The sequence below is a fragment of the Tamandua tetradactyla genome, chromosome 4 (genome assembly GCF_023851605.1).
Source record: "Tamandua tetradactyla isolate mTamTet1 chromosome 4, mTamTet1.pri, whole genome shotgun sequence".
Taxonomy (NCBI): Eukaryota; Metazoa; Chordata; class Mammalia; order Pilosa; family Myrmecophagidae; genus Tamandua; species Tamandua tetradactyla.
This window is the reverse complement of record NC_135330.1, coordinates 75284836-75312267: the sequence shown is the minus strand read 5'-3', so window position 1 is coordinate 75312267 and position 27432 is coordinate 75284836. Positions and strand designations below refer to the sequence as shown.

Sequence of the window (27432 nt, the reverse complement as noted above, 5' to 3'; positions counted from 1 at the left end):
GAGAGATATCTATGAAACCTCCGTAGCCTCCAGCGGGAAGCTTGTCATTGCTCATAGTTAGGTCATAATGATTTATCAACTTGAGAATCATCAAATTCCCAAAGCCAAAGATTTTAAATACCCTGCCTTTCTGTGAAAGATAGTGTCATTTACTTTGTCTTAATAACCCTTTACGTTTTGATGGAGCTGGTTAATCGGATATGGCAGCGTGAATATTCCAGCATCTGAAGAGTGTGCTAATTAAATACTCCTAACAGCCTGGAAAATCTTGCTGTATTCATCAGTGTCATCTCAACTAGAGAGTAAGCCACAGGAGGAGGGGCTCCATTTCTTGGTTACATTCTCCCCCGACCTATTACTATCCTGTTAAGAAACAAAAGTTGATAGTAATGAGGCAAAGATGCAGAAAAAACATGCAATTATATGCTTCTTAGCCACTCATTCAAAGAAATTTTTGAATACCTCCTGGGCCCAGATTCTGGGAATATACAGAAAAAACAATCACAATTGTTCAAGGGCTTCCCCTTTTGGTTAGGTTTGTTTCTAGGTGAGCAAAAAGCTGTTCCAACTGACATATACAAGTAATTGGGGCTGTCCAAATGATTCGTTTTCTTTTATTTAGATGTTTAATTCTGTGTATATGCAGGACCAAACTAGGCTTGACTCCCTTTCTCAGGCACCTGTAAAACCTTTTTGAGCATGTTCTATATTTTTCTTGGTTTTGGAGCAGACATCTAAAAGGAATTTGATATTTGCCCTATCAAGGTCTCTGATGTGAATGTCTATTATATGCCTTATCAGGCTATTTACCTTAATTTGCATACAGCCCTGTCTTCTCTACTCAACCATGGGCTTTTTGGATAAGGAGCAAGTTCATCTTTGTACTTCTGCTGCTGGTACAAGGCCAGATACATAATAAGAGCTCAATAAAGGTTTGTGGATGAATACAAGAAAGAGTGGTCCTTTGCTTTGAAGGATTATGGCTTCATCAAAGAAGGAAGATGCAAATGAAGGGAAACGTGAAATATAAATTTAAGACATTTTTCAAACACCCTGGAAACAAGTGCAAAATGACACGAATGGGGACTGTGGGCTTCTCTCCTTAGTTACTTGTCCTCTAGCAGACTAACTTGGACTTGTTCACGTGGCAATCTCATGGTTCCAGAAGCAGCAGGAGGGCCAGCCTCAATGTGCAAACACTCGTCAAGTCTCTCCATGGATCACACTTTCTCCTGTCCCATTAGTAAAAAAAATCATATGGCCAAGATTACGGTGAGTTTGAGAGCATATTAGCCAAAGGTATAAATACAGAGAGACTTAAATAAATTGAGACCCTTACAGCAACCTGCCCATTTTAGAAAGGTAAGAAGTCCCAATAATAGCAGTATCTAATAATTGTATAAAAAATGATTCCAATTGTGCAAAAAATATAACCCCATTATAATTATTGCATACACAAATGTACAGACAAAAATTTTAAAACATATGATGGAATAGTGCTCATATTTATATACTTCTGTGTTTTTAGATTTTTAACTAATGTGCTTGTTTCTTGTGGTGGGAGAGCCGGGTTTGATTCCCTGCTTGCCCCCCCCCCCCCCCAAAAAAAAGGCCTGGAAGGTACTATGACAAGATGTGATTAAGGGTGATTTAGTTTATAATTTTTTAATGTATTTTCTCTGTTTTCTATGAAATACATGCAATCTTTTATAAGCAGCCAAATATATGCATACATACAAACTGCATTATAAATATAATATATATGTATATTATATATATCTAAACTGCATTTTTAAAATAATATTGAGTCAGTCCCCTTGTGGACCTTGCCATCTGGCCTCCCTTTATTGTGACACCAGCAAGGGACAGTTGAAAAGTTGAGTTGATAAGAATTTATTCTAAAAAGCAGTTTCTTACTGCATCCAAAACTTTGTTTTGAAATGTGCAGCTGTTGCCTTCTTGGTTTCCTTTCAGACGTCCTGCTGGCACTGAAGAGGAGTCTCTTTTGTTCATCTGGTCAGAAGGACCCCTGACATTCACTGATACTTCAGAAACTCTGCGGCCTTTCACACTCTATGAGTACCGCATCAGAGCCCTTAACTCCAGGGGCTCGGTGGAGAGTCTCTGGTCATCAGCGCAGACCCTGGAGGCCCCACCGCAGGACTTGCCAGCTCCTTGGGCTCAGGCCACCAGTTCTCATTCCCTTCTGATGAACTGGACGAAGCCAGAATCTCCCAATGGCATTATTTCCCAGTACCACGTGACCTACCGAGAGAGACCAGATGACCCCACAGTTCATGTCTCTTCTGTGCATGCTTTCACAGTGATGGTAAGAATTTAGAAAAAGTAACTGACATTGGTATTAGTTTTGTTATTTTTTTCATCATTTGGGTTTAAATATATGAAAATCTTTCGTAAATGAAGAGAAGTAATGTGATCATATAGATAAGATATCAAACTGAGTAACAGGAAAACTGGCAACCATGTTGGACCCATCACTAGTTTGTATTACCTCGAGCAAATAAATCCATCTCTGCCTGATCGCCTTATCTGTTAAATGTGAGTAATTAAATGTGCCGCTCCATACCTCATGGTTTTGAGGTTTGGATAACATTAGCTACACTATGCAATTTTCCAATTACTCAAGGAACTGATGATATCATATAAATAAAGCCAAAGTCACCAGTCCTTAGTGGTGATTGTTCTAGGCTGGCATCCTCTGGGTCATAGCACAACTTAATTCAGTTCACCTGCTGTGCTGGTGTGAAAGGAAGTATGCCCCCTAGAAAAGCCATGTTTCAATCAAAATATCATTTCGTAAAGGTAAAATAATCTCTATTCAATACTGTATGTTTGAAACTGTAATCAGATCATCTCCCTGGATGATGGGATTGAATCAAGAGTGGTTGTTAAACTGGATTAGGTGATGACATGTCTCCACCCATTTGGGTGGATCTTGTTTAGTTTACTGGAGTCCTATAAAAGAGGAAATATTTTGAAGAATGAGAGATTCAGGGAGAGCAACACTATGAAGCAGAGAGTCCACTAGCCAGCAACCTTTGGAGAAGGAGAAGGAAAACACCTTCCGGGTAGCTTCATGAAACCGGAAGTCAGGAGAGAAAGTAGCAGATGATGCCGTGTCTACCATTTGCCCTTCCAACCAAGAGAGAATCTGTGACTGTGTTCACCATATGCCTTTCCAGATGAGAGAGAAACCCTGAACTTCATCGGCCTTCTCGAACCAAGGTATCTTTCCCCGGATGCCTTTGATTGGACATTTCTATAGACTTGTTTTAATTGGGGCATTTTCTCAGCCTTAGAACTGTAAACTAGCAACTCATTAAATTCGCCTTATAAAAGCCATTCCATTTCTGGTATATTGAATTCCAGCAGCTAGCAAACTAGAACACCTGCTTATCTCCTGAGGGCTTTCTTTATACTTGGGCATTGACTCATGTTCTGAGAGAGATACAGGAATGGGCAGGTTCTTGCCTCAGAGAGCTTTTTCTTTTATAATACTGCAGAGGTGAAAATTGCACATAAGAAAACTGTTAGAAGAACTAGTAGATCACAGCCAATAATGTCCACCATATTGAGATTAAGGTTCAAAATTTCACCCCTGATGAGCTGCAAACCACTGAAAAAAAAGAGAGAGAATAATATCACATACAAAATTGTTTTAGGCAAGAACTACCCTGGGAGGTCAGTATGAAGCCCCTTTACTGAAGAGGCTTCACAGAGAAAATGGAACTTTATTGTCCTGGGATTCAAATACATAGGGTTTTCAAAATGTGCCAAGACCTTAATAAATTATGAAAGCCCCTCATTAGAAAGAGAAAAATGAAAAGATGGCATAAAGCACTATTTTTAAAAGACGAATCTATGGTTCTATGCTTCAAATTTAGGTAGTCTGATTGATATGGAGATTATCTTATGGAGTACAACATTTACCAAAATACCAAGCAGTAGGGAAATGTATTTTTAATGACATGCTAGATAAATCTTTTTAAATGAATAGTTTAAAGAACACTGTTTTCCCATCATCCTTATATTTAATTTTTCTCTTATAACTAAAAAATCAGTAATGTGAACAAAGAATAATGTTAAGGAAAAACTTCATTTTTATCTCAGACTATGTACTTTATTTTTTATTTGATACTTAATTATCTTTATATATTAAGGTCCTGCATATCACATCTAGATCTTTCCTTAGAAGCATTGGATGCAGGGTTCCGAAGTGAAGGAGCTCTTTTTGGTTACTGTCTATCCATGGAGAAACGTTACTACCCAACAAATCCTTGGAACTCATGTTCTAAACTGCAATCCTGAGAGCAGAATTTCTTGTGAAACTACTGAAAGACCCTTGACAATAGCTTTCTGAGTGAAACACCTTAATGAAAATATATTTTCATTGAAAGCACCAGTGTTGCAATCATTTAACTTCTGCTCTTTTAAAATATGGCTTTCAGGGTATGAGCCTAATCATTTAATTTCCCAAAACAGTTCTAGGAGCATTCCCTTGTGGGATACCCTATAAGTCATCCCTTCATAGTTGGTTTCATTTTACAATACAAGACCTAGAGTATATCCAATGAATTCATGAGCTCTCTCCTTTATTTAATCTTCTGCATGCTAAATTTCCCTCCAAAATTCCTGAAAAACAGGAAAGCATTTTTGCTCCAAACTTTAAGCTGCACAGGGACCTGTGCACACTGGTCCTCTCTACATAGCCTCCATTCTGACACCCAGGATTTCTGAATTCTTGAGTTTCTCAACAGATTAATCCTTACAGTGCTAAAGGGAATAGCCAAGATAATCAAGAAGCAGTATTTCTATATCCCATTTGTGGATATGTGTATTTGCATGTATGACCAAAGTGAGTGCCCAAAACTGGACCTTTGGCCCTCACCAGGAAAGAGAAGAATGCTTTCGGTTCACCAGGAAAGATTCCATCCAGGTATTGAGAGTATCATCCCAAAGCAGTCTGGGCCCATGTTCAGACCTGGTCGCCAGGCCACCTGTCCAGGGCAGCAGGCCACGATGACTCGTTATACACTGACACCCGTGAAAGACATCACCAGGAAAATACACTATTATCCTTCAGCTTCATCCATTCCTACATTCCTGAGAAACTGTGTTCAGGCTGTTGTTTTTAAAGATATCCAAAGAGGGCGTTTCTACCTTTTAATCCCAATGTGATACGTCTTCACCGTCAGAGCAGAATGTCCCTTTTATCCTAGCCAAATCCTTTCTACTGCAATTTAAGCCCATACTGTCCTCTTCCGAACGGCATGACTTCTAGATCTAGTGCCGTGGGTCTTCAGGAACAACAAACGATTATTGAAGACCCAATCCAATTCGGAAAATAGTCACTGAATGCTATGTTCAATACGTCAATATCGAATACTACACTCAACTCCATTGTTGAAGTTTACCAGGAAACTGGGCTCTTGGGCAGAACAGAGACTGTGTGTGGGGAGAGAGGGGCACCCAAGTCTCAGATGCAGGTTGTTACTGCTGGGCATTACAAGTTTCTGAGCTTCCCTAGTTCGGCTGCTCATGTTTAGATAACTCCCTTTTAAATCCCTCTCTGAGTACTTTCCTGGCTTTACTTACTGTTCCTTTAATTCCTGAACCAGCTCCAATACTTTTATTGGCCCTTTCTGTGCCTGCCCTAGGCAGTTTTTCAGGTTTTTGCTTCATTGACCAGTCTAGCTGAAATTTTCTGGAACAAAGAAACCACATTCTCAATTAATGAGACACAGAGCCCAACTCCACAACTGCAGGATGCTCTTTCAATTTGCAGGCTTGTAAGGGGTATCTCTAATGCCCCTCATTAGTCCCTTGTTTATTGGGATCTCATCTCTGCAAGAAGGCACACCAATAACTTGCCCATGCTGATGATGCTATCACTAACTTGTCCCAAGATCCTCCCGGAGTTGTTTACAAACAGGTGGTCATTGCTGGGAGAGCCACATAAAACAGGTGCAACGGAGGCATGAGTCCTGCTGGTGGTGGCAGTGGATGGAGAACTGGCAGTGGGGGCCCTCCGTGGGTGTGGGGAGCATATGTGCTGGCAGGAGCAGCAGCAGCAGCAGAGGCAGCAGGAGGAGCAATGGAAAGAGTGTGGGTTTTAATGCCTCACCAGCTCCTCTCCCATGTCATGAAAAGTTTCATCTCCCTGTGGGTCTACGTAGGTCTTTCTAAGGGGAAAAGATAGGTATTGAGACTCTTGGGGTCTCCTCAGACAAACGCCTTCCACTTCTGAAAGCAAAGCTTTAAGCAGAAGTCCTTAAAACTCCCCTCCCAATTAGTTCTGTGATGAATTGTGTGGTGTCAGGAGAGAAGCTGCATTTAGCCTTGCTTGGCATGAGAAGGTTCCATGGTGGCGCTTACAGGGAACACTCCTGGCGAGGCTAGAGTTACTGCTGCCACCATTCAGGGTTTGTTTGCTTTTTCTCACTGGCACCTGCTAAAGCACTGGCAGAAATAACTTGGGATTTAAAGGCAAAGGTGGTTTACCTGTTAGTCTGTGCTCTAAGTATATCCCTGCTTACCCCACAGGGTTATAAAACATCCAGCCCAGATCATACATTTGCCCAGTACTCTGAAAGATAGATGGGACATCACTGTGGAGAAGCAAGCATAAGGTGCTGAGTGGGTAAGCAAATTGCATGGGTCACTAAAAGTTGGCTTCTAATCCAGGAATAAAATCCAGAATGACAAACTCTAGTGTCTAGAATATAGTTGCCAAACTCCCTTTCCCAATGTCAAGAAGGAGTTATTCAAAATTTCCTCATGTGGCTGTTTCAAAATCCCTTTACCATTAAATAGGCCTGTGACAAAAAAAAAAAAGAGAGAGAGAGAGAGATATTATGAAGAGTTTGTGAGTAAATCGATGAGTTCATTTTTCATCCTCTTTTCATTTGGGTTTTGTAGGATGTAAAATAGCCTTACTCTTCACATATAATCTTAAATTAGTAGTAGCTCTGAAAATTTGAGGTTTCTTAGCCTTTACTCACCAGACCCATTTATAAGGAATACAAATGCTTTGGCAGGTTTTGCTAACTAAAGGTGCTCCTTTGGTGTCCACTGTTTTGACATGAAGAAAATTTTGGTCACAAAAACAGTTACCAAACTTTCCATATCAGTTCTATTAACTCAGTATTGACATCTTATAATATGAGATAACTATGCCATTGTTTAAGTAAAAGACAAAAATATGAATAGGTAAATGTCACACAAACCAATGAATACTTGCTAGCTTAGCCCAACATTTTTTACAGTAATGATATATTTAGTTTGACATTAAGTTTTCATTTACTAGCCTTTCATTATCTTTATCATTTATATATATATATATATCTTCCTAATTGCAAATGTGCATTAGGGACTTTTTGCTTGGTATCATTGGAGAAGAAAGCCATATCCGTCCTCTTGAATTCCATGTAACTATTTCTTTGGAAAAAAACTATTTTTCTCCAGCCACTCTTCCAACCTGCTCCATCAGAACTCCCTTGCTCACTCATCTCTAAGATCCAGGGCAGGAGTTAAGGTTTTCCAGACACTTTCAGTAATAAGAACCAGTCCAATTTGGTAATCAAACTCATTTTCAGTTGTTAAAAAAAATAACCCTAACTCGAAGCCCGATTTATATTTAGGGATGTGTCCTGGGGAAGAAAGAACATGGTCATCTTCTTCGCGATTCTTCAGTTCCCTCTTCTCCTCTGGCTGATTCTGCCAAGATCATGGCATGAAAGAAAAGAACAGACAAAAAGATGCCGAGCCTTATCGTTAATAATGTTCCAATCCATCTACCATTGCCCTCTGTGGTCCAGGAGCTTCATAGGCTTTTCCTTGTGGCTGTGTAGCATTTCCCATGGGAAATTCCATGCTTCACCATTTCCCAGTGCAGACAATACACTTGCTGGCTAATTTCTTAACCCCCTAACTCTTCTTACCCTGAAGGTCCACTCCCACAAGCTCTTTTACTTCCTGGAACACTTCTCCTAAGTAGGCAGCCAAGAATGGGGTCCTATCACGTTAACTAAGCTCTGATCCCTTCCTTGCATCTGCTAGACCTGGGAAAACTTGTTCCACCAAAATGGTGGAAAGGAAGCTTTCCCAAGATGATCATCTCTACTTGACCTACCATGTCAGCTGAGCCCCCGCCAGCCTCCCAACTTCAGGATTCATTTAATAAGAAGCAGGTGTGAATTTCTGTATTAAGCCATGACTCCAAACACCTGGTAACATCAGAGCCTCAGAATATCCCTCTCCAGCCTAATGGCAGCATGAAAATTGTCCTGTGAGTTTCTTCAGTTCAGCAGCAAGCCACGTAAAAGGAATGCAATGTCCACTTCATCTTGCTTGAAGACACCCCCAATTTCTTCAAGTGGTTTCTTGGATATACCTCATATGGCTTGGGAGGAGAATGCAGAGAACCCCCATGGCTCCCCCTAGTGGGGAGGAAACAAATAAAGCTCTTGCTTCTCTGAATTCTCTTCTTTAACTCATTTTTCAAGAAGTTAGATCTTCCCTCATTCAGTTGTTGGAGGATGATGGGGCTTGAAGATTGTGAGTTGTGCTGGTCTGAATCTGTGGTGGACCCCAGAAAAGCCATACCCGTTGATCCTCATTCACTATTGCTGGGTGGGAGTATTTTGATTGTTTCCATGAAGATATGACCCACCCAATTGTGGGTGGTAACTTTTGATTAGATGATTTCCATGGAGGTGTGTCTCCACCCATTGAAGGTGGAGTTGCTTGCTGGAATCCTTTAAAAGAGGAAACATTTTGGAGAGAGTCCCCTTTTGGTAGAGCCATGAGAAAGCTAGCAGACGCCACCATGTTCGCCATGTGCCCTTCCAGCTGAGAGAGAAACGTCGAATGTCATCGGCCTTCTTGAACCAAGGTATCTTTCCCCGGATGCCTTAAATTGGACATTTCTATAGACTTGTTTTAATTGGGACATTTTCTCGGCCTTAGAACTGTAAACTAGCAACTTATTAAATTCCCCTTGTTAAAAGCCATTCCGTTTCTGGTATATTGCATTCTGGCAGCTAGCAAACTAGAACACCTTGCAACAAAATTCTGAACTTGCAAACTTAAATATTTTCTGATACAGCACTGCCAATTTCCTGGTAATTTCCCAAGAACAGTACGAAATTAGGTTCTACTTCTTCTCTGGGTCCCAAAATCATGCTTTTTGCCTCCCTAGGGTTTAGTACTGGCTCTTCTTCTCCTCACCATAACATCTCCATGCTGCCATCCAAAAAGCCCTCTTCAGGCTATTTCCACTCTGGATGCAAATCTCTTTGCCTGCCATTTCACTCCTAGGCTCCACCCTTTTCCTTAGGTCTGGGATCACATCAGCAGAGCGTGCGCTCTTTCGGCAATGCATGCAACCACATACTTCCCAAAACACACAGATCCTGCCACATCAGCATCTACTTGCTCCTTCTGTGCCCAAGAGCAGACCACCAGTATAGAAGGGGCCGGCGTGGGGAGACCATTCGAGCTTTGGGTTCAGGTGTGCTGTTTTCCAGCCTTTCACTGAGCTATGAAGAAACTCTACTTAGACACCCAAGAATCCCACAGAGCCATGTTAGACGCATATGTGAAAGTAAATGAAGTAGTCCGTGTGATAGGCCCAGGCCATAAATTCAGAATACATGCCATTTAGCAGAGACAGCAACCTGTAAACAGCGGTGGAGGGCAGACGTTAATTGAACTACTATGCTCTCGTCACAAGTGGAAAGCATCCGCTACCTGACACAAGATGGCTGCCCCTGAAGTACCTATTACAGCCAAGAGATGCTATTCTTAGGTCTGCAAGGGTTTATGGGTTAGGGGGAAATCATACACAGATGACCAATTTTTTTATGGTTCACAGCCGATCAAAGTGAAATTCAGCAGCTGTTCAGGACAAGTGACCACTGTAACGACTATAATATAACCTACTAAATAGAGAGGGAATTGCATTAGAGCAAGAGGTTAGCTGTGATTATCGGCAGGTGAGTGCTTTATTGAAGTTGAAAGACCATTAACATTGATAGAGTAATTATTTCAACTTGAAAGTAATTACCTTGATGGGTGATAACTTCTCTAGTGTTCCCAGCTTGGATTGGGCCAAACAAGTGTGAGCTCCTGAAGCCTAGAAAAATATTACAACAATACTGTGATTTTTAAATTACTGAAACCACTGTTGGAATATTTTAATTATGTTGAACAGTGAAAAGGTTTTACCTTACACAAGCTGGTGACCTCTCATGTAGAGAGAGACATTTGCTTTTTAATCCAAATGCAATGACCCACACCCACCACCTGTGAATACATATGTGATGGGTTTTCAAATGAATCTTTTTATCTAGTTATAACTTTTAAGGTGAAATATCTTGTTAGGGCTGTACTTGGGTGTTACTAAGCTGGAACCACTGACATCATCGATCATATCGATGAACTGGGAAGCCCCAGAATGGCACTACTTTCTGACTTTGTCCCAGACGGTTTGAGTTCAGATAAATTAAATAGTTTAGTAATGATCTCACACAAGTTTAAGATTCTGGATGCTACGTATTGTGAATCCCAAATTTCATATTTTATTTATTTTTGTAACTCAGTTGCTTAACTAAGTTTCTTGCTTGATGTTAGGCAGCTTCGCTACAAACACTGCATTGTCAGGATGTTTCCTGTGTATTCACACTGGACAGTGGCAACCAAAATGACAGCTGAAATCCTGGGCTGTTGCTTCTCTGAGAGTTCATGCGTGTGTGAACGTTTTGAATTATTTTCAGTTGAGGAACAAGACACATAAAATCAAATTTGAACAGTTGACTCCAGTAACTATTGTGGGGCTCTTCTGTTAACCATTTATCATAATTCTTTTTTAAGAACCTACTGTGCTCAGAAGCTACAGCAACTACAAAGAAGAAGTAGTCTCCTCTTTGGGACTCATGTTTGGAGCAAAGTATAAAAAAGCAAGAATTTGATCATGCGTAGACATTAACTATTTTTATAAATTCTAGAAGGACCCTAGTGTGAGCTTAATTCCAAACCCTGTGCTCATCTTAGGGGACCACCAACCACTGATAAAGCAAACACAGCATCACAATTCCTAGCCAAGCAGTCAGAAAAAAATGAATATGACATCACCTTAAAGTTCCTGGATGACTCCTTAGGCCTCTCTATCATCTTGGCATGGTGTGATCAGATGACCAGCCAATCACTGACTCTGGCAGCACTTCCCCAGAGTTTTTTCCTAATCCAAATCATACACTCTCCTAAAGGCAAAACAGGTTTCCACCTGTTGTCAGAGAGTCACTGCAGAATGTTTCCCTAAGTAGTTAATGGGCTTCCTTCACCTCTCAATTTCAGCCCTGAATTCCTCTCCACCTACAAACTCATTGGGACCCTCCTTCAGAAAAAAAACAAAGTACAGAAATCCCTAAAAAGATCAAAGAGACTTGCTTACTGAAAAGTAAACTCACTGGCTTGAATATGGTAGGGGAGTACGGTTTGAGATGAAACCATTGGGAAAGTGATAAGAATTTATGAATTGAATTGTAAATCTTTCCATTAAGCCAGCCAAAGAGTGAAGAAATTGGGCCAATCTGATACCATATCAGAGTCCTCACCACAGCAGGCTCCCCGCGCATCTTATATGACTGGGCTAAAGATTATATTAAGGAGCCCCACAGGTCCTCTGAATGTAAAAGAAGTGCAATAACTCATTTTTAAACATTTTATACGATACTTGGATTCTTAAATATTCACATACAAAACCAAGGAATTTTAATCCATTCAAAAGGTGCATTCTCTAACTCTGGGAGATAATGGGCATGTCTAGATAGTAAAATTACAGTATATTTTAACTGATGTAAATGTTACTTTTTGACAAGACACAAGTAATGAATTTTATCAGAGAAGTTCCTATCGGGTGATTATGATACGGGGTTTTATTTTTGCTAAAGCAATTACTAATGTCATGGCTGGATACCTGTGCCCATTAGTGGCTGGTTCTGTGTTTTTTTTAGGATGGTTATTGATCTCTTGCTGAGCTGAGATTCAGGTTTTATGCCAGATAGCTTGATTAATGGGTTGGTTTCTATAAGTGGACTGAATGGGGATAGGAAGCAGGGGCAGCCTGCTCTGCCAACCCCAAATCCGTCAAGACGCATAGCTCATTATGAAACAGTTATCAAGGATACATGAAAAATTAATTGGGCTCAGTTTGATTCTGAAAAGAATCAGCTTTCTACTTGGCGCCCCCCCCCCCCCGCCCACTCTTTCCAGATGTTGTGCACCGGCCCCTGGAGAAACAGCAAAGGGAGATGTATTAATACATTGTATTGATTAGATCAAGACCCCTGACAGTTATTTGTAGAGATACCATCTGGCTGCTGTTCGAATTCCTTCACCAAAAACAGGACGTGACATGTTATTAATCTCAACTCTCTAAGTATAGACAGTTGCCTTTTCTGCTAAACCGCATTTCACCATTCCGTAGGAGAGGGGCAGACCTGAAGGGTGCAGAAATTAAGGTTATTACACAAATTGAGCCATATGGTCCAAATATTTCAGCAAGAAAATTGCCAGGCAATAAAAATTGCTCCTGCCTTCCTAATGGTGTAAATTACAGTTTAACCGTGGTTCTAATGATGTCCTTCTGCCGCGCTTAACTACTGTTACATGAAGGACATTGTTTTAAAAATATAAAAAACAAGTAAATGCCAGCAGCGTGTTTTACAATCTGTTAGTGTGTCATTAAGAACACTGTCAGAATTACATAAACATAATGGCAGGCAACCCAGCATACAAAAGAACTCGGATGGAAATAGAAAGTGTCTTGAAAACTCTCTTTTTCTCTGTGATGTCGAGAGAACGGCCCCACTGGAAGTTTTCCAGGGAGAAAAGCCCTGTCCAGTGTTTTATTCTAATCCTCTAGGGTTTGCTAAACTGAGCCCTGGGAGCTCTAGTGGGCGCACATCTGGTCCCATGGTCCTCTCCGTGTAGGCATAAAAGGACCAAGGGAGGGGAGCGAGCCACGTGATGGAAGTTGACCTTTTCCATGTTTGTTGTTGGGGAGAAGGGACAAGACTCCACTGTCCTCTTTGACCAGGACAAGTGGCATCGAAAGCAAAATTTCTGCTATGAGATCCAATCCTGCCATTTTAGGCACAATATTAAGAGGATGCTTATTCAAGGTCATCCTAAACCTCTTAGCATTACAATAAGGGCCATGAATTCAGGTCTGAATAAGACGCATGTTTTCATACTTATTATACCAAAAAATACCCTGGTGCTTAAAAAACTTTCCTTGTAGATGGCATGAATACTCAAGTTTTACTCTCTGAAATTGTACAATCCTGAGAACCTTGGGCCTCCTAAGATGTCAGAAACACAGCTGATTAGAGCACAAGTGAAGAGAAAAGTTTAACATAATTAAATGTATGTGAAATTTGAAAGAAACCGAGTTTTTGATTCCCAGTGCACATTTATTTTTCCTTTGAGTCCTTTTTTTGCTTCTATCTCCCCAAATGGTGGAAACGTAGAGTTTTATTTGCCCTTTAATCTAAAAGGAACAAAGAGAAAGAAAACAGGGGAGAAAGATCGCTGAAGTTATTGCCTCCTCATTGAATAAAGGGCAGGTGGAGTGATGAGTTGGCTGGAGCATTTTGTGTCTGGAAGGCCCTTCCCCCAGGTGTCCTCATGGCTCACTTGCCCACTTCCTCTGGTCGTGGCCACCATGTCACCCTTGGTGAGGCCTTACCTGGCGTGTCTCACCACCACTGCACCACCATCCCCAACATAGGCACACTGCCTATGCCTCTTCTCTCTTCTTTGCTTTATTTTTCTCCTTAATATTCATCATTTAGTAGTATATGTTTTGCTTACTTATCTTGTTTATTGTCTTTCTTTTAGAACATAAACCACATGAGGGCAGAGATTTTTATGTGATTGGTTCGGTTGTTTCCAGGATTTAGAGCAATGTCATTGATAGATGCTCACTTGTGAAATGAATGAATGGATTAATGAATAATGATATCTCTAATGAGCAAGAGTTGGCTTCCATTTTATTTCTTATTCCTGCCCAAACTATAACCACATTTCAGATTTTTTTTCAGTTGCTTGGGAATGCTTTATATTAGGCCTATGAGGGGATCTACATGTCCACAGCTGAATCAGATTGAGGTAGAATAATTTATATAATCCATTTTCATTCTGAAAGTGATTATTTGTTGAGAACCTTTTACATAAACTTCTTGTGGGGAGTTTCCACATGCCATCTCATTTTATCTTCATAACAACTCGATGGACTGCTGTTATCTACATATTGTTAATGAGGAAACAGAAACTCAGAGAGGTTAAGTAGCATGCTCAAGGTCACACAGCGAGTTCCAGAGCTGTTACTCAATTGCAGGTTGCTCTGATTCTGAAGTCTGCGCTTTCTACTCCCCAGCACTGCCTCTTCAGTTATCAGCCTTGAGGAAGCAAGACATTATTTATGGAAAGCTAAATATCAATGAAAGCTGCAAATTGTAGCTAAATGCAACAAGAATAAGAGATGCCACATAGCTGGATAGGACTGATTGCATAATACAAATATAGGAAATAATTTATTAAAGAGTCAAAGAATTAAAGGATTCCTTTGACTGAAAAGTTCAGAGATGGCTTTTGGAAGTGGCGTGTACCTTCAATAATGGGTAGGACCCAAATAGAATGAGAGAGGGGAACAGACAGAGCCTTATTCAGGCAAAGAAACAGAAGCCTGGTTTTAAAAGCATGTGAAGGTGAGTCTCTGCTTCAGGAGATAGGGAGGAGGATTTTTTTCCCAATATATCCCCATTCTCTAGGGCTGATGTTAAAACAACTTTATTCAAAATATTCCCATCCGATGCCTGGCAAAATTGTCAAGTGAAGTGGTGGGCAATGTGGACCTGTGGGAGCAGCAGGACCTAGACCAGAGACGGGCTCTGGAGCTTTCCCATCGTGTGCCCCTGGGGGGGTTGGACTGAGCATGCCACCTGAGGGCAGCACCTGCAGTAACAGTGACAGAGTCCATGCGCCGTGAACAGTGGCTTTTATGATCCAAATGGGTTTATGGAGAGGAAATCAGTGCATGAAGATGTGGTGCTAAGTATGTAGAAATCTGCTCTTTCTATACGGAGATATAGCCCATAATTTAAAAAGTGTTTTAAAAAAAGGTTTTCTCCTTTTCTTCCTCCCCTCTTCATTCCCAAACAATCCCTTTCCTAAAGCGTCTACTACTCAACAAAATGTGTTAATAGTAGAACGATCTTCTCGCGGCTGACCCAAGTTTCCAGGTACAGTCGTAAAGAAAGAAAAGCTAGGTCCGGCCAAGAGACAGGCTATTGGTTGAGAAAACTAGAGATGTCTTCTCTGAAGCTCAGCTTGGGATACCAAACTCATCTGGAATATTCTAAAGCCCACAGTGTTGAGGTGATAGCTTACCCCAGAAAACTGCTGAATCGCAACCTGAACCTCATTAGGCAAATCTGTGATGTCATGACTGACTTTGTGACATTCCCTGGAGCCAATTTACCCGCATTCAAACTCAGTGTGCCAAGCACAGCAAAGACAAAGAGGACCGAAGTCTAATACCTGCCCTCAGGATGCTAAAAGAGTAGCTTAAAGCAGTTGGGGGCAGAGGGAAGAAGGTTGAACCATTCTTTTGATAGTGTTATATAGGCTTTGCTTTATGCAACAACCTGTGTTGACATCTTTGCTTTTCTTATGTATTCTTAGCTGTATGACTTCTTTTTTATTTTACATCAAATATTCTTGTATTCAAACTTTTTGTTTTGAAATTGTTTCAAACTTAGAGAACAATTGCAAAAATATAAACCCCACGCAGAGTACTCCAACTTCCTGCCTCTCCCAACGTACCCAGATCCACCAATTTTAGCATTTCACCACATTTGTTATATCCTTATATCTATCTATCCATCTGTCTATCAGTCAACTCTATATCTATCTGTCTGTCTATCTATGTAACTCCCTACCTACTCATCTACCTGTCTATCTTTTTTCTGTAAATTTGAAAGTTTCCTTGGGTCATTTCTGTTTGCAAGAAACTAAATGTATGACTAAGAGTATCTTTCTAAGCATTACTGTGTGAGCTAAACCATGGCTCGTTTTCTTCCTTTGTGACATACCATGCTTCAGAAATAAAATAATCAGCACATTCATGAGTATTGTTAGGGCCTCAGGAAAGTCCATTTCCTTGTCCTTTCTGTCCAGAAGTATTTGGTCACAGTACCCCAAGCAGAGGTACCTTTTCCTTAACAGGGAAATAATTATTTATTGGTGGAATATATGCTCATTATATCCAGAAGTGAAAGTAGTTGGAAGCATCGTACACCCAGGTCCCTGTGGCTGGATGATCACATCTGTTAGAAATAAATCACTTTTTAAAAATTATATTAGTTTCACAGACGGTCAAGAAAAGAGAGAGGGAGGAGAGTGAGGAATAGGGTAAGAAAGCTGGATTTTAAATCTTGTGAAATAGAGTGTGGTCAATATGTTGTCAGCGCATTGCTGTGTTCAGACATCAACTCCGTATTTCCCCTCTTTGAACCCCAGGTGGTCAATTAACAGTACGTGCTATTTATTCATTACAAAATAGGCAGGATAAATTGAATGGTTAGACTGGCTAATAAGAATTCTTAGCAAGGACTAGAATTAAAAATGATGCATGAACAGAGACCAAAGAAAATCTTTGGGGAATTCCAGAAAAATCTGGAAGAATTTTCCTTTTAAGCAAATCAAGAATTGAAACTGGAAACAAAGAAATATAAATAGAAAGATTCCTTCTGAATTAATGTTTATCGTAAAATAGATGTATTTCCCTATGGTTTCTTTTCTTCCTAATGCAGATATACAGTCTTACATTACCTCCAGCAATTATTAATATCATTAGGGTGTTTTTGATGCCATATTTTATAACAAACAGTGGATTTCCCTTCTTTTTTGTTATTTGGCGGCCTCACTATTCATCTCCAAGTCACAGGGCAGCAAATGAGAAGCTTATGAATTTACTTGATCTTGCAAATACTCACTAGTTTTGCAAATATGAAAGAACTTAAGAAGAGATTAGAAAACTATCTATATAGTTAAAATTCCATTAAAATATATTAATTATACATATTAAATCATGCATTTTCATTTGTTGCAGCCATTCAAAGGTTATCTGCTTCAATATATCTGGCATTTATTCCTATAAATAATGCCCTGCCTCTCAATCTCATCCTCTGTCTCTGTCTCTCTGTCTTTGTCTCTCTGTCTCTGTGTCTCTCTCTGTTTCTGTCTCTCTGCCTCTGTGTCTCTCTCTGTCTCTCTGCCTCTCTCTCCCTCTCTTATTGCAACATGTACATCAGAAGAATCTGGAAGGAAGTGAGGGGTTGAGGGTGTTTAAATGGATGCTGCCCTGACTTTGTGACTAGATCGCATCCTTGGAGATATGCAGAAGCTGATAGAGGTTTCCAAAAATAAGTAAATTCTGAACTCTCACCATCAGTGATCTGAAAAAAGTAGTTTTAATGCTCTTTGTTTCCTAACTTTTAGATAACTTAGTAATTCTCATTCAGGAAATTGAAAGTCTACATCTGGCAGCCCCTAAAAGAAATGGCTCAATTAGGTACACCCTTGAAAACTAGATATATCATTTTAAAAGTTAATATTTGTTTCAGCAGTGAAGGCTTATGAAAGGGAACAGCTCTTTTAGAGTTTGTGGTCTAATCAGTCTTTTCATTTATAGCCCTCAAGCTGAGCGCTCATCCAGTGTTTTGACCCCTTTCTTTCCATGAGGAGAGTGCCCTCTGGTAAATATGTCTACATGCCACGTACGGTGTTAAAGTACTTGAAACCCTCTATGCTTCAAATGTGTTAGCAGTTAAGATGCACCTGAGCAAAAGGTTTGGGAAATTCCTTGCCCCTTCTTGTAGTGGAATGATTGCAAGTGTAGAAGTGGCCATAGTTCACTGTAGTTTTCTTTTTTACTGCTGTATTATTGCACCCTGTTGGGGGATACATCTGAGCATTTCATGTGTCCTACTTTTAAAATGCCCAGATGGTGACTACGTGGTCTGGTTTGAATTGGGCAGCCCTCATCTGTCATGCTCTGTAGTCTGCCTAGTTATCAGAGAGACATGAGACAAGGAAAATTCTTCCATTTTTCAGCTCCTCTTCATCTGTTCCTAGTCACCCACAGTGAATAATGCACTTGCACAATTGTTAAGTTGACAGTCACCATGATAACTGAACATGGCCTCCCTGGGCTGCAGAGATCCCTGTGTGCCCACAGCTCCCTGCTGCCTTCCCAGCACAGAGCCTTTTTCAGTGTAACTGATTACTTGCAATCTTGTAAGGGAGAGGCAGGGTAGGTATTTTATACCTTGCCCAAACCATTTATATTTGCATTGGTCTTCTTCACTCTCGTCCTTAAGCTTAACAGAGAATTTAAATCAAACCATTCAACATGGGAAAGAGTCAAAAGAACTAATAAAATTAATGTAATAGGGTAACTGGTTAAAATAGCCCGAGTGTGCACTAGAGGTTCAGTATGATTTTGTGACATGCGCATTTTATAGGACTTTTGTCCCCAGCTATATTCTTTTAAGCGTCATCTGGGCAAAGACCATTGGTTTAATTTTTACCAATAATAGTCAACACTTCCCACTGGGAAGTTAGTCAAGAAGATGCGATTTAAAAAATTATCTTCAGGCATTTATCTTCCAAAAATTATTTACTGAATGTTGCCCATTCCAAGGAAACAACTTGAGTTACTCATTCTCATTTTAGAGCTTTATTCATGATTGTGGTTGGATTCCATTGCATTTTTCAAAGAAGAAATAGATTTTGTTCTGTTTTCCTCTGAAATAATTTTTCTGAAAGATGAGTGCAAATGTTAATGTAAGTCCATGGTCTCCAATTTTTTTAGAATGTGCACTGCTATAATAAGTTTTAGATTTATACTTATTTATACATTATATGATATGTAGTAGTGAACTAATACTATTGGCACTATAAATTTAGAAATGTTAAAAAGAATGATATATTAAATCAGCAGTAAGATATTTTATTAATCATGAATTAATACTATCATTAGCTAGTACCTCAAGACATAGTGTACACTTACTGATAGATTCATCATGGATACTACTAGATGTCAATCCATTGTCCAAGTGGTCTTGATAATTTCAATTCTTTTTCTGGCTTCTGGTCAAATATGATCAGACCAGCATTGTCTACACCTGTTGCTGTAACTGATAAAGAACTTGTGTTATAAATAAGGAGTAACATACTGACCATTGGCTTGTTCTTCACTTACGTTTATATTATTGGCATTATGTTTCAACCGTGGTCTTTATTTCAGGAATCTTGAATATCAACCATGTTACCAGAGACAATTTAGTTAAAACCAAATAATATAATCCATAAACCCACTTAACATTGAGCCATAAATTGTAATATATCACTCTATGCTAAGACAGATAAAGAAAGAGATCAATACTGCCAGCGCCTATGTGGTGTAAAACTCCTGTTCTGCCCTCAAGGTACTACTTATGCTTTATATGACACATATATGTTGTGTGACCATCTGGCATGGGGGCCATGCTAGTATCACTTTTATATTAAATATAAGAGCTTAATCTCTTTCTTATTTTTAGAGAAAAAGTATATACGTAAGTTCCAGTATTTTCTCTCAGCATTCCAGTAGATCATTGTGTGTACCCTGATTCAAAGTGCACTGATATGAAATAATGAAAAATAGTATCATAATACAGAAGGCAGAGAGGAAGCATAGCATAAATTCATGAGGTCTGCTTCTTAAAAATATAAAGCCAAGATATTGGCTTCTTAGTCAAGAATATCTGGAGTTATATCAAGAGTAAATGATTTGCTTACTTATTTAATGAAATACAGTATAGAAGAGTTATCTTTTTACAGTATCAAGTTACTGTAGTTAGAAAAATGGCCTGTGCTAATAAAAACCACAATAACTGGCTGAATCATATTTTGTTTAGGACCCCATAATTGGAGTACTGGTTCCCTAATGGTTGTACAAGGCATTTGTAATCTTAGAGCTTTAACTTCCACTGCTTATTGATTGAGCCTTGCAGGCCTAGCACAAGAAACCAGATCACCATATATCATTCATTCATGTATTTATTGATTGATCTATTTATTTAATAGATATATAATTCTTGCCTTTGGCAATTCATTTATTCTTTCTTTCTACACATACTGGCTGAAGCCCACTGTAGGAGATCTATGAAAGACAGAGATAGCAGGAGGTAAGTAGGAGATACCAAGTGCCTTTCCAGGGTCTGATCCAGAACTTCATTCATTCATTCATTCACTTATCCAACCAACATTTGTTGAGCACTTAGTATAGGCCAACTGAATAATCAAGAATGAATAAACCAGGCAAAAATCCTTCTTGAGTGGAGAGAGAAAGACCATAAACAAGATAAGTAAAATATATCATATATATAAGATAAGGGCTATGGGGGGAAATAAAGCATGAATGAGAGATAGAAGTGCTATGATGGCCAGTTGGAAAGGGAGGAGGGATGTTATTTAATGTAAGGAGTTCAGGGAATATGTCATAGGAAAGTGACATTGAAGCAGAGATCTGAAGGAGGAAAGAAGCAAACCATGAAGTTATAGGCAGAAGAATCGTTAATTTGGGAACTGGAGATGTTAGTCACAATCTGGGGTTCAGGAGCCTGAGTTTGGTCACTGGATCTTTCAGTTAATCTTCAGAAATCATTAACATAGCCTGTGGCCTTTATCCCAGAATTCTGGAAGATCCTGTTTTAGCTGCAAACATCCCTTTGTCACCTCTACCTAGGACAGTAAAGGTTTTATTTCGGGAAGAATGTAGAACTCAGCCTACATTTTGTGTAGTATAGACATTTTCCAGGTTTGTAAATATTTTCTTTGGATCTACTGTTCTCCCATGCTACCAGGTAATGATGTCTTCCTCAAATGCCAGCAAGAATCTATCTGTTTTTAACACCTGGTGTCTAGGTAGGTCAACATAAAACCAACTGGCAAAGGAAGGACAAAGTTCCACCCCCACCACCACTCCCACACAATATACTACTACATTGTCAGTATTCCAATGTAATATTTCAATTATCAAGATATAATAAATCTTCACAATTGAAAAAATAACTATCAAAGTATATGAAATAAGCTAAGTGGTGAAATCCAAATTGTGGCCTTTTTTTCCTGAAAAGATGTTAAAAATACAATATAATTCAAGTTAGGTAATAACTTGTAAGCACTATCTAGATTATAATCTAGATAATTATGTATATTATATATGTAATTATCTATAATTATAGATCTAGCTATGTTTAATTCATGCTAGATCTATATCACCAAGATGCCAAGAGATGAGAAGAATGCTTGGTTCATCTTCATGGACAGCAATAGGTGCAGTCAATTCTTTTCCCTAATGAGATCTTTCACTTAGGCATTGGACTTGGGGAGATGTGGGAAGAAAAACTGCACATTTATATATTTTTTAATTTTTTTATTGTGAAATATAACATATATACAAAAAGTAATAAATTTCCAAGTGCGTGTTAACAAGTAGTTATAGAAGAGGTTTTAAAGTTTGTTGTGTGTTAGAGTTCCATGATTTAACGTTTTTTTCTTCTGACTGCTCCAAGACACTGGAGACCAAAAAAATATTGATGTGATTCAGCAATCGTACTCATTTGTTAAATCCTATCTTCTCTGTTAAACTCCTCCATCTCTTTTTTTTGTGTGTGTGAAAAATAACGTGTAAACAAAAAAGCAATAAATTTCAAAGTACATCACAACAATTAATTATAGAACAGATTTCAGAGTTTGGTATGGATTACTATCCCACAATTTTAGGTTTTTACTTCTAGCTGCTCTAAGATACTGGAGACTAAAAGAAATATCAATATGATGATTCAGCAATCCTACTCATTTGTTAAATCCTACCTTCTCTGTATAACTCTGTATAACTCCACCATCACCTTTGATCTTTCTCCCACTCCTAGAATGGACTCTCTTTTTCATGTTGGAAGGAGCTGTTGATAATATAGGATAGGGGGATGGAACTAGCTGATATTCTGGAAGGACTGGCCCCTCTGCATTTTGGACTTACCAGGTCCAGGGACCCAACTGGAGGTTGTAGGTTTCTGGAAAGTTGCCCTAGTGGAAAACTGTGCATTTATTTTTAAATGTTCTTTAAAAAGGACTTTATATGAAGGAGATACATTACATTCTACAGTGACTTCCTGATCCAGAAGAGTGTGAAGACAAAACTTCTCAAGGAACAGAGATATTGAACCAAGAATATAGAAGCCATTCATAGTAAATGTTTCCATAAGGATGCAAATGGAGACATACTGGTTACAACAGAAATCAATATACAACCCCAGGGGTGGCCTGAGGTTGATGGCAGGAACTGTGAGTCTTCAAGCTTTCCCAATGACTCCTTTGTTCAGACAAGCATGACATGCTGCTTGTGTTGCATTGTTTTTGGCAGAGCCGGGGCTCTGAGTTCCGTCAGTTCTTCCAGAGTTGTTTGTAGATAAGTGGCGATCCTTGTGAGAAGCATGAACTCTTCTGTTAGTAGCAGTGGATAGAGAACTGATAATTTTTATATTTCTAAATATCTGATACTAACTAGAAGGTGTTCAGCAAAGGGTAGTTTATGAATTTGTAGCATAAGTCATAGTGCAATTGGAATGTGTATACAGTGTCCTAGTCGATGCTATAAAAATACTAGGGGCCAAGGACCTGCTACAAACAGAATGACCACTGAACCAGCAAAAGAAAAAACGCCCATTGCAGTCTATCTCCTGGCTATCCCACATCCTTAAACACATCTTCCCATCTGTTCTTCAAAAACACCCTATATTAACCAAAATAGGACTCATTCATTGCAAAACAGAGATAAATCTCTTCCAATTACTATGTTCAGCTTTAAGCCCAGGAGCTCTTGATAATGTCGCCAATCTTTCCCTAGCTCTGTTATAATTCTGTTTTGATCATCTGTACCCAAAGTTAAAATAGGAAATTTAACCATCCCTACACAGCTTATATACACTAGTAGAGTAAAATATGAGAATGAATATTTGTACAATGGCACCACAAAAAATCAAAACAAAAAGAATGTAGTTATAGTCCAGTGTATTATTTTCTGCAGTTGGTCACCAGGCCAGAAGTAGATTGCATGACTTCTCTCCTTTATCTCCCTAACAAGTTGAGGTTATTTGGCTAATGGGATCAACTAAACTCATTCCTGAAGGTTTTAAATTCTTAGTGAGCTTCTTCTTTCCATTAGAAGCTTGCAGTGATCTTCCATTAACCTGGGAAGGTATTTAAAAAAGTAAGAGAGGGAGGAGAGCGGGGCAAGAATTTCCAAATTCATGCCCCTGCCTCCCAACCACCATCATGGAATAGCATAACTGTTTTACCTTCTCAACCACCCCATCCCCTGCTCTAAGCTTGTATTTATTTGTTTATTTATTTACTTAGGTATTTGTTTGCCTCTTTGCCTACTGCCATAAAGTAATCCAAATGGTAGCCAAGGTAAAAATTTTCTACTTTCAATTCGATGGAACCACGATGGAACCGTTTCTATCCCAACTCTCTAAGTCAGCAGAATTCAGAGTCTCCAATAAAGTAAATAAAGCTATTGCAAATTTGTCTTTAGTCATAACTGTGTACGAAAGTGTGCCTCCACTCGCCACACTTCTGTTCTCTTCTTCTGAGATTTCTGCATCAGCTGTGAAGGTCCCTCCTATCTCTAAGATTCTGGGTGTTTAAATTTGACTTAACTGCTTAAATCTTGCATTGAATTATGTAATGCTACCTTTCCACACTTATCTGGCGTGTTTCCTATACATTGATATTTAAAGCCCATCCTTTCTTCTCCCCTCCATATGATGTCACGTTTATGCCTCTAATGCTTGTGGCCTTGTGTCTCTGTAGTGGTTTCATCAGTATGAAGCTTCATTCTTAATGGATTGTAGTACCTAAAATCCAGGGTCTACATACTCTCTATTCTTTTACACTTCCTGTAGTGCCTAGCATCATGCTAGGGAAAGAGTTAGATGCTAAATAAATATTTGACTATCAATTTGGCTGTCATACTAGAAGTCAATCTCAGCACGTTTTGTTGCTCAGAGCTTTAAACAAAAGATAAAATTGAATTGACATACTTACCCTTTGGAATCCGTGCCCCCCATGTTTCCTTAGCCTCCTCTGTTAAAGAAGGATGAGATTCAGGGCGCTGCTCTTGCATGCTGACTCTGAGCCAGGCACTTTCACAAAGGTCATGTTGTTAATCCTCACAGAAGCCTCATGAGAAAGATGTTAACTATTACAAAATGATACTCGGAAAAATTGGGCAATTTGTTGAAGACCCCACTGGAATAGTGCAGAGGCAGGCCCTGCATGCAGGTCTTTTGATTCTAAATCTACTGTTGTGACTAAGTCACCTGGACTCCCAAAGGTCCTTGCATCCCCCAGACATTAGTCACAGGGCTTTTCAGAGAACTTGTCCTCCTGGCACATGAGAGAAGACATGATTCTGACTTCCTTACTAACACAAGCCAAGCAAAATAATTGATCATAGAACAACTAATAATGCATTCAAAATGCTGAACTCATAGCATACTTTCTGTCCTCCGTGAGAACCTTTTCTCGTGCTTGTCCAAATGTCTGTCTAATAAAAATGATTGTGCAAAATTTAAAACAACCTTTGCTTTGTCTAGATGAAAATAAGAACCACAACTTCTAGCTCTCAAAACAAATAAAAGTTGTTTTTACTTTTAATTAAGTATGCTTAGCTTAAGTAAATTTTCTCTTAAGGTGTAATGACTAAACCATGATCATTTCTTTTTGTTTATTCGTTTAAAACGCAAATAAAAGCAGATAATCAATAGATAATAATCTAAAACTAGAGGATTTACAAGTTAATAAGCTTGAGTCAATAGATATTCCATAACGAAGCCCTCAGTGCTGAACCTGACATAATTTGCTTTGCACTAAGCTAGTTGACTTAATGCTTTAATTTAATTCCAATACTAACTGAAAAAAAAAATCCAAAGAAATGGGAAAATTTTAAATCCTATTATATTAAAATGTTTTCAGAGCAACAACTCAATACCATGCCACAACTGCTGAGGTATACCAGCAACCAGCAGCGTCTGCCTAAACTACCTGGGCTCAGATTGTTGATAACCAGTTAAACCCTTTGAAGCCCTGTGCAAGTGAATTGTAAAGGCTTCTCAGTGGTTTATCTTTGCAATGACTGTACCCTTACCTCAACTGTCATCGTATTTTCGTCTCATAGTGTCTACTTTTCTTGCCTTATTACAAACTGTTGAAGTTGTTTTTATTTGAAAAGCAATCCCTCTATTTCCTTTGAGATTATCATTCAGTCTGATTTAAAAAAAAAAAAAAGTGGAACTGTAAGCAGACTTCAGTCAAAAAGTGGAAGGAAGCCTTTCCTGGCCCCATGAGAGGGCGATGTGAGAATCTCTCTGAATCGAGAAGTGCATGGACGGCTTTCAGCTTCCACTCTCTAGCGGTGTTGGCAGGGCTGGTGAGAAAGAGTGGAGCGATACGCAGCATAGCTTAAAGGTTCTGAGCACAGACGGTACTGGCAGAAGGTCTGTGGTCGAAATCCTGTTTCTGCCCCTTATAATGATAACACCGTAGGCAATTCGCTTCAACTACCTTTCCGTCGGTTTTCTTATCCAAAGAATAAGGCTAATATTAGTGTCTATCTCGTGAAGTTGTTTTAGGGATTAAACAATTTTCTATGATTCAAGTACTTAGAAAATGTCTGGCATTTAGTCAGCACTCACGGCTGTGGCCATTTGAGATACTCTTTAGGAAAAGAGTGAAAACATAAAGAACTTAGGCTAAGAACAACTTGAGCTAAGAATAAAAAGATCAGCAGTATCAGTCGCTGAATGAAGTGGTCGTATGTGTTTTTCAGGATAAGTATGCATGGCCAAAGTCATAATATATTCCATTTGTGACCATCCTCATGACACCATTTCTGAGGTCCTATGCTGTCTTTTTGTGCCATGACGAACCCCACCTCGGCCAGGGTGGCAGTGTGTTCTGGTTACTCCCCAGGAGACTGGTTTTAGCCTTTTGGTCCCTTTATTGTTGTCCCCAAGAACAAGTCATTTCACCTTGCTAAAGTAAGTGGCCTAGGAGTCACAAACTGGATTTTTACCTATGTGCTCTTTTCTACTCAGAAAATAGAAAACAGAAATTTCTGGATTATTATGATGAACATCTTTTGCACACTTTGCCATCTCTGAAGTCAGGGTGCATGGCAAAATGTGTAGACATCTGTGGTCCCGTACTTATCATTTTCTGTGCCTGCACAAACTTGATCAATGCCATTCATACTCTGTCACCTCGGCTGAGTTATGTGCACTGTTGGCACTACACATGTTGAGTTTAATTGCCTCTTAAATTGTCTTCAAAACGATCGCACTATGTTTTGGCATTAATATGAAAAGTTATTATACGCACAAAAAAGGCACAAAAACAGCCACTTAATATAAGATTAAAACTATGCCTATGCAAGTCTTAAAGAATCTTTTAACAAATATAAAATAAATAGTCTAAGTGGTTAAAAAAACATTGTGCTATCATCCAGTTGGAAGCATTTTTCCCCCTTTCTTGGTGATTTGTAAAATAATAGTGTGTCTTATAATAGAATCATGAATTCAAAGAATGAAGTGTATTCCATGATAGGTGTTTTTTTTTTTTAAACTAGCTACCATATTGCTAGTAAGATAATATATTTAAGCAATAGATAATTTATTCATTCAGCAGACATCTATTGAGCACCATATGGTGCCGAACACATTTTGTATCCCCAGTCACTGTCCTCCAAGAGTTCAAGGTCTGGTGGGGAGAAAAGACAGGTAAACAGATCATTATAATGCATGTCAAAGTGCCATGAACAACACGAAGAGCAGAGAAAAGGAGCAGGGAACTCGGCCTGAGGATCACAAAACTCCTTTCAAGTGGAGGTGATACTTAATTTGTGTTTTTGAGGATGATCAGGAGTTGCCAGGTGTGGAAGGGTATTTGAAGCAAAATCAAGACCTCCCTGGAGACGGTGCTGTAGCCAGAGACCGGTAAGCTTTGTGGCAGGAGCACAGCAGGTGCACGAAGAAGACTGGGCCCTCAGCAGTGGAAGCCAAGCCCAGAGAGGCAGGTTGCTGGAGGTCTGGCTTCTGAAGAGTGGCAGTCCAAACCACAGATGCTGCCTGGCCAGATCCAGGTTACGCCATCCCTCTGGCTTTCAAAATAGAAAAGTTAGAACTTAATTCTTCCACTTGGCTATGACAATGAAATGGAAAATAGGAGAGCGCGTTA

The 27432-nt window shown here is 39.3% G+C and overlaps 1 protein-coding gene across 1 annotated transcript in view; it reads left to right on the top strand.

Annotated features, from left to right (window-relative positions):
- The window catches only part of USH2A (usherin), an 844952-nt gene that overhangs the window by 750029 nt on the left and 67491 nt on the right, over nucleotides 1-27432 (top strand). The window contains exon 61 of the mRNA XM_077157816.1: nucleotides 1975-2329. Coding sequence (XP_077013931.1) covers nucleotides 1975-2329 — 355 coding nt within the window. The remainder of the gene's footprint in view (nucleotides 1-1974; nucleotides 2330-27432) is intronic.